Below are 7417 nucleotides of genomic sequence, written 5' to 3'. Positions count from 1 at the left end.
TAGTTTAGCTGTTAATGATTACGTCTGGTTAATTTTGAGTTAATTTTTTATATGGTGTACAGTAAGGGTCCAGCTTTTTTCTTTGCATGTGGATATCCAGTTTTCTGAGCACCGTTTGTCGATAATGTCATCCTTTCTCCATCGAATGGTCTTGGCACCCTTGTTGAAAATAATTTGACCATGTATGTGAAGGTTTATTTATGGGCTCGCCATTCTATTCCTTAGGTCTATATGTATGTCCTTAAGCTGGTACTACACAGTTTTGATTATTAGAGCTTCGTAGTAAGTTTTGAAGTGGGGAGTGTGAGATTGCCAATGATATTCTTTTTCGGGGTTGTTGTGGCTATTTGGCATCCCCCAAAATTCCCTATGAATTTTAGGATGGTTTTTTCTCTTTTTCCAGAATATGTCATTGGGATTTTGACAGGCGTTGCCTGGGATCTGTAGGTCCCTTTGGGTAGTATTACCATCCTAACAATAGTAAGGCTTCCAGTTCATGAGCACAGAATGTTTTCCATTTTATTTGTGTCTTTTAAAATCTCTTTCAGCAGTGTTTTGTAGTATTGAGTGTACAAGTCTTCCAACTCCTTGGTTATATTTATTTACAAATATTTTATTTTTGATGCTATTGTAAATGGCATTGTTTTCTTAATTTCCTTTTCAGATTGTTCATTGTCAGCATACAGAAACAGCCGATTTTTGTCTCTTTTATATCCTGCAACTTTGCTGACCTTGTTTAACTCTTTAACAGCGTTTTTGTGAATTCTCTAGTGTTTTCTACATATAAGATAGTGTCATTTGCGAGCCAAGATAACTTTACTTCTTCCTTTCCGATATGGTTGCATTTTATTTATTTTTCTTGCCCAACTGCTCTGCCTAAAGCTACCCGTTGAACAGAAGTGGCGAGAGCTAGTGTCCTGGTCTTGTTCCCGATCCTAGAGGAAAAGCTTTCAGTCTTTCACCAGCGAGTATGATGTTAGCTGCGGGCTTTTCACCTATGGCCTTTATCGTGTTGAGGAAGTTACTTTCTGTTACTAGTTTGTGGAGTTTAGTTTTTAATCATGAAATGGTGTTGAATTTTTCAAATGCTTTTTTGCATTAACTGAGGTAATCGTGAGTTTTTTCCTTTATTCCGGTAATGTGCCATATTACGTTGATTGATTTTCGTATGTTGAACCATCCTTGCGTTCTGGCGATCAGCTTCACTTGGTCATGGTGTGTGGCCCTTTCCATGCGCTGCTGGATTTGGTTTACTGATCTTTCGTTCAAGATTTTTGTGTGTGTTCATGAGGCGTATTTTTTCCTTTAAGTGTCTGTTTGGCTTTGGTATCGGGGGATGCTGACCTCATGCTTGAGGAAGTGTTACGTTTAGTTTGCCAGGGCTGCTGTAACGAAGCAGCGTAGACCGGGTGGTTTAAACAACAGATTCATTTTCTCAGGTCCGGAGGCTGGAAGACCAAGATCAAGGTGTCTGCGGGGCTGGTTTCCTCTGAGGCCTCTCTCTTGGCTTGTGGATGGATGGCCATCATCTCCCCACGTCCTCACGTGGTCACCCCTCTGTGTGTGTCTATGTCCTAATCTCTTCTTACAAGGACACTGGTCGGATTGGGTTAGGGCCCACCCAGATGACCTCCTTTTACCTTAGTTGTCTGTTTAGAGGCCCTGTCTCCAAGTACAGTCACCTTCTCAGGTGTTGGGGGAGTGAGCTTCAGGAAAGGTCACAATTCAGACCATAGCATGTCCCTTCCTCTTCAGATGTTTTGGTAGAGTTTGAGAAGAATTTGTGTTAATTCTTTAAATGTTTGATAGAAATTCACCAGTGAGGCCACCTGGTTCTGAGTTTTTCTTTGTTGGAAGAGTTTTAATTACTGATTCAGTCTCCTTACTAGTTATAGAAAATTCGTTCAGATTTTCTATTTCTTTTTGAGTCAGTGCTGATAAATTGTTTTTCTAGTAATTTGCCTCTTTCATCTAAGTTATTTAATTTGTTGGCCTACAGTAAGTTGTTCATCATATTCTCTCCTAATGCTTTATTTCTATAAAGTTGGTAATAATGTCCCTGTTTTCATATTTGACTGTAGTAATTGAGTCTCCTCTGTTTTATTCTTAGTCAGTTTTGTCGATCTTTTCAAAGAGCCAGCTTTTAGTTTTGCTGATATTTTTTAAATCGATTTTTCTATTTTATTTGCCTCTGCTCTAATCTTTATTATTTTTGTTTTTCTGCTCTTGGGTTTAATTTCTTTGTCTCTTTCTAATTCCTTACTACGTATAGTTAGGTTATTGATTTGAGATTTGTTTAGACGCGTGCATCTACAGATACAGATTTCCCTCCTAGCACTGCCTTTGCCGCATCCCCTAACTTGCTATTTAGTGTGTCCATTTTCGTTTATCTCAAGGTATTTTCTAATAAAGTTTTGAATTTATCGATTTTATAGTTTTTAAACTTACACCTTTTCTGGTCTCAGAGTTGCGTAAGAGTAGTCCTCTATCTTGATTCATGGTTGAAACATGGTAGCATGTTTGAGCTGCGTTGCGATAAAGCATGTAATGGACAGTGGGGTCTGTGAGGTCTCGCTAAACTCACACAGTGAAGCTTTGTCAAGACACCTGCAGTCAGTGGTATGGAAAACGGCCTCAGTGAGTAAGTGGGCCTGTGACCTAAAAGGCTTGAACAGGCCACACCCTTCCCGGTGGCCCTTAGAGTAGAAGGCAGCCCCGTCCTTACTGAGGGCCTGTGTGGGGAGCAGGGTGGCCACAGGCTGGCATCCCGTCTGCGTGAAGGCCGCCAGCTCTGATGCCTGAACCGCTCCCTTAACTCTGGTTCCCCAGCTCCCGCCCCGAGCCCCGCATTGTCACTGGCACAGCCCTCTCTCCAGCCAGCTTTTGGTGACCATCTAGGTACTACATTTCACAGGTCTGAAAGTAGTTGAGTGCTTGGGGCCAGCGATAGACGCCAAGTAGCCAGCTGCCCTGGGCACGCGCAAGTTCTGCCAGCCCCCGCCGCACTCCACGCACGACCACCTGGCGGGGGGAAGGGGGTGTGGCGCGCTCGGCTGGGGGACCCAGGCGCCGTGTGCTCGTCTGGCTGCGGGTGCCAACCGCAGACCTCTCTCCCACCGCAGGTCTTCAGGAACCCCCACGAGGTGGCGACGGTGCTGCTCATCCAGACGCTGGGCGACTTGGCGCCGTCGCTGCCCGCCTGCCTGAGCGCCGGCGTGGAGCAGGCGGGGCCAGAGCTGGAGCTCTCTAGGCTGCTGGACTTCCATGCCACCACCACCCACTTCGCCAAGGGGCTGGAGATGGCACTGCTGTCCCACTCACGTGAGCAGCCTTTCCTCGCTCTGTTGACTGACGCTTCTGGGGCCTGGGTGGCTTGCCCTGTCGGGTGGATGGGTCGGTTCCGCTTCTCAGCAGTATGGAAGCCTTTGCCCTGAGAATGTCGCCGTCGTGGACACGGCGGTTGTTTACTACCCACCCCTAGCAGCCGTGCTGCCTGGCGCTTTACATACCCTGGGGAGGCAACAGACCCAGACCTCGGTGCAGCCAGGGGCAGAGGTTACTGGGGGGCGGGTCCCTCTGCCTGGCCCGGCGTCATGAGCCCTCGGTTCAGCCCGCAGAGTGCGCTCGCGGGAGCAGACGGGCTGAGGAGCTTTCGGAGTGGCAGCGGTTCTGAGGGCAGGGCTGCTGAGTGAGGGCTGGCGGTGGCCGTAGGGACAGCAGACCCCCCACTGTCATCGGAGAGCGGAGCTCACCCTGGCTCCTTTGGGTAGACGGTGCGCGTGCTGCCACGTCCCCCGGCTGTTTTCTGTCTATGGTAAAAGCATCGTAAACCTTTAGGGGACACCGACCTCGTGACACATGCTGCTGTCAGATCAGGAAGTCACTTCCAGAAGGCCTTGTCCTGCCGTGTGGCTGCTGTGTCACCACCTTGGCTTATTCCATAGTTATTCTCTTTAATTACACTTGCATGTAATTACCTCGGACGTTCCAGGGACCGTGTGTATTGTTCGGGTTCCCGGTGACTCATGGGTGTTTTTGGCACGCTCCCTGCTCAGGCCGTGGTTGCGGGAGAGGCTCGGTGGCGGTGGGCAGCCTCCAGGGCACCAGGTGCCCTTCCCAGTGGCCGGAGGGTTTGCAGCTGCGCGTCCTGCCGGGGCAGACTAAAGCAGACCTTCCTCCGCTGCCGACCACGGGCAGCTCTGAGGAGCCAGCGGGGGGAGCGCTGTGTCACGCAGCAGTGGCCGCAGGGATCTTTCAGGAGTCCTACTGAGTTGTTCAAAAAAGTGTTTTTTAAATTTAAAAAAACCTTGGAAACACAGACAAAAATGAAAAAGAGAATAAAAATGACCGCTAACCTTATCACTTGGAGAGAACCGCGACAGCTTTCGGTCATATTTCTCCCAGTAATTAAATGTAAATTTTTCATAAATATATATACTTTACATGCACATACATATTTATACATATTTTTAAATGTCGATTGCATGCTATCTTATATTTTTTTGTTCAAAATAATATAAGGAGAATTTTCTTATGTCATTAAATGTTTGATGACCACTTAACTATGGGTTACTATGACTTTTTAACACATTTTTGGGACAGTTTGTATCAAAAAGCAAGAAAGCACTCAAAGACTCATAGGGATGTGTCAGAAAGACAGGTGGCAGCCTGAGGGGCAGCCACTGACCAGATCGGAAATGACGTGAACATCAGAATGAGAAGGGACCAGCACAGTGGGTGGAAAGACCCTGTGCGTTCCCAGTGCAATTTGGAAGGGACAGTGATGGGCACAGGCGCGGGGGGCGACGTCAGCGAGCGTTCAGGCCACGTGTGCCAGGTCGCTGGGTGGTCCGTCACCTGAGAAGCTGTGTGCCGAGTCACAAGCGCATGCACTTAGATTTCTGATGCCGGCGTGCTTGCGGTTTCTGTGCAGCCGCACGTAGGATTTGGGGAGTGCCCGGTACAGCACCCTGCTTCTGCCAAGTCCTGGGAAGGCTCGAGGCGGAAAATGTTCTCCTGTGGAGCCTTTGCTCTGTGTTGGCTCTTTAACTTGACCGCCAAGGGATGTCACATGCGGGTCCTTGACCACGACGGGCCTGGTGTCCTTAGTGTACTTTAGACCCTGGTACGGCAAGTCCACACTGGGGCAGAGACCGCAGCGCCTGTCACAGCTCCCATCTTCAGTGGAGCAGGTTGGCAGAACACTGTCCCTCTACGAGGACGCAGTCCCAGTGCTGGCCTGGTCCCGCCTCCGCTCCCGGCCCTTCGCTCATCACTGCCTCTCTTTTCTGATCCTAAAGACGAGCCCAGCCTGGTGAGAGTCGCGGAGCTGGTGGATGCCGTGTACAGCCCGTACGCGCCTTACCAGCTCAAGTACGGCGACCTGGAAACGAGCAGCCTCCTCATCCAGATGAGCGCGGTGCCCCTGGTATGCCCGTGTCCCGCCCGCTCTCGGGGCATCCTGGGGGTGGGGTGCGTGGGACTTGGTGGGAGGCGGCATCACGGGGGCAGAACCGGCTCCGAGGGCCTCGTGGACTCTTGCCATCTGCATGGAGAATTAGCACAGGCTGCTTCAGCTGCCATTTAAAGTCACTGCTATGGGTCTAGAGGCAGAAGTCTTAGGATAAGGTGATCACCTCCCCGATTTGAGACTTTCTTACCGTGGCAGTGTTGTGTTTGAGGAAGGCAGGCCGATGGGACGGCAGCCGAGCCCCCACAGACAGTGCCACGCGGCCTTGTTCACTGTGTGGGCCAGGGAAAAGAAAGGGCGTGTCCAGTGCAGGTGTTAAGGTGTCTAGCAGAGGTCAGTTGACATTTAAGACAGGTTCTACAGTAGCCACGTGCTGCCTAGAAGGTCTCTTCCACTTTGGTGACACTCTTGCCCCTGCAGGGAGCATTTTTTTCACTGTGTCCTTTTGGAATGTCTGATACGGAGATTCGAGTTCCGGGCCTGAGCCTCGGGGAGACAGGCCTTGTTAGTCCCAGAGACAGAGGAGGAGCTGAAACCACAGGGGTGGACACTGGGGCTTGATCGTGCCCTCCTGCCAAGGGTTAAGTTGTGACACCTCGCAGGCCACCGAGACGGCTCCTGTAGCACAGGTCCGGGAAGCGCTGTCCCACATGGTGACTGCATTCCTGCCATCCCTGTGAGGGAGCCGGGTGCAGATGGCGCCGGGGGCCCCCCTCGGGGTTCCGTGCGCTCCAGCCTGAGGTGGCTTTCCTTTGTCCACGCTTGCCGACCAGGAGCACGGGGAAGTCATCGACTGCGTGCAGGAGCTCGGCCACTCGGCGAACAAGCTCTTCGGCCTGGCGTCGGCAGCTGTGGACAGATGCGTCCGATTCACCAACGGCCTGGGGACCTGCGGCCTGCTGATGGCCCTTAAGTCCCTCTTTGCCAAGTAAGGCGGGGGGAGAGGGGACAGGGCGGGCCACATGGGAGGGCAGTGTCCATCCCAGCAAGAATGCGTGTGTCACAGACGTCTGCCATGAACCCCGGGGAAGCCCTGGCAGCAGAGCGCCTGGGGCGCTCCGAGAGGTCCTGTGGGGCGCCGTGTGTGATGACGTGGCCCTCGAGCAGCCTGGCCACCTGTCACTTCTCCGGGCTGCCCGGGGACCGCACATGCCCACAGGGGGCTCTGCTGCAGCTAACACATGCCAGCATGGTGGATCTTACTCCTGAGTGAATAAAAACAAGTTGCAGAGTGACATAAAGTCTCACAGAGCATGTGGAAAGAACACGTGAAGTGCAGGATGTGTTTTCCGGAGCGGGTTCAGGAAGCTTTCTTTCCTGCAAGGGCCGATGGTTACCATCTGGTCGGTCGACACTTCTGGTGCTCGCCCTGGCGGCATGGCGCGGGCACAGCTAGCACACGGTGGCGGGCGTGGCCGTGTCCCCGCACGCCTTCCTGTGCACAGCCACGAGTGCCAGCCCCTGTCCTCATAGTTCAGAATGCTTTTATAGCTAAAATGCTTTATAGTCTAAAAGGTTTATGTTCCTATAAAATAGGGCTTGGCGAACTAGCTCATGAACCAAATCTGGCCTGCCACCTGTTTTTGGAAATGGGGTTTTATTGGAACACACCCAGGCTCGTTCACTTCCCTATCACCTGTGACTCCTTTGCACTGCGAAGGTTGAGTTGAATGGTTCAGACAGAGACCTGCCACTCTCAAAGCCTAAAACATCTGGACCATAACAGAGAAAGTTTGCTGAGCCCCGATGGGGAAGGCATTTGTTAGTTTCTGATTTTTTTAAGAAGGTGCATAAATTCACACATTTCTTGTATAATTAGAAATAGAAAATAAAAACATATATAAACATCCACGTAAGTGAAAGAAGGCAGTCATAAAATACCACATGTGACGTTCCGTCTATACGAACTGGTCCACAACAGGCAGACTTACAGAGACAGAAGGGGGC

General features: G+C 50.8%; 1 protein-coding gene across 1 annotated transcript in view; it reads left to right on the top strand.

The window, feature by feature from the left end:
• Positions 1–7417, top strand: part of COG7 (component of oligomeric golgi complex 7) — a 65909-nt gene that overhangs the window by 36146 nt on the left and 22346 nt on the right. Inside the window, exons 11-13 of the mRNA XM_023520091.1 lie at positions 3123–3321; positions 5301–5428; positions 6244–6398. Coding sequence (XP_023375859.1) covers positions 3123–3321; positions 5301–5428; positions 6244–6398 — 482 coding nt within the window. The remainder of the gene's footprint in view (positions 1–3122; positions 3322–5300; positions 5429–6243; positions 6399–7417) is intronic.

This window comes from Pteropus vampyrus, unplaced genomic scaffold (assembly GCF_000151845.1).
Source record: "Pteropus vampyrus isolate Shadow unplaced genomic scaffold, Pvam_2.0 Scaffold247, whole genome shotgun sequence".
Classification (NCBI taxonomy): Eukaryota; Metazoa; Chordata; class Mammalia; order Chiroptera; family Pteropodidae; genus Pteropus; species Pteropus vampyrus.
Note: the sequence above shows the minus strand (reverse complement) of the source record. Positions and strands in the feature narration are given on the sequence as shown.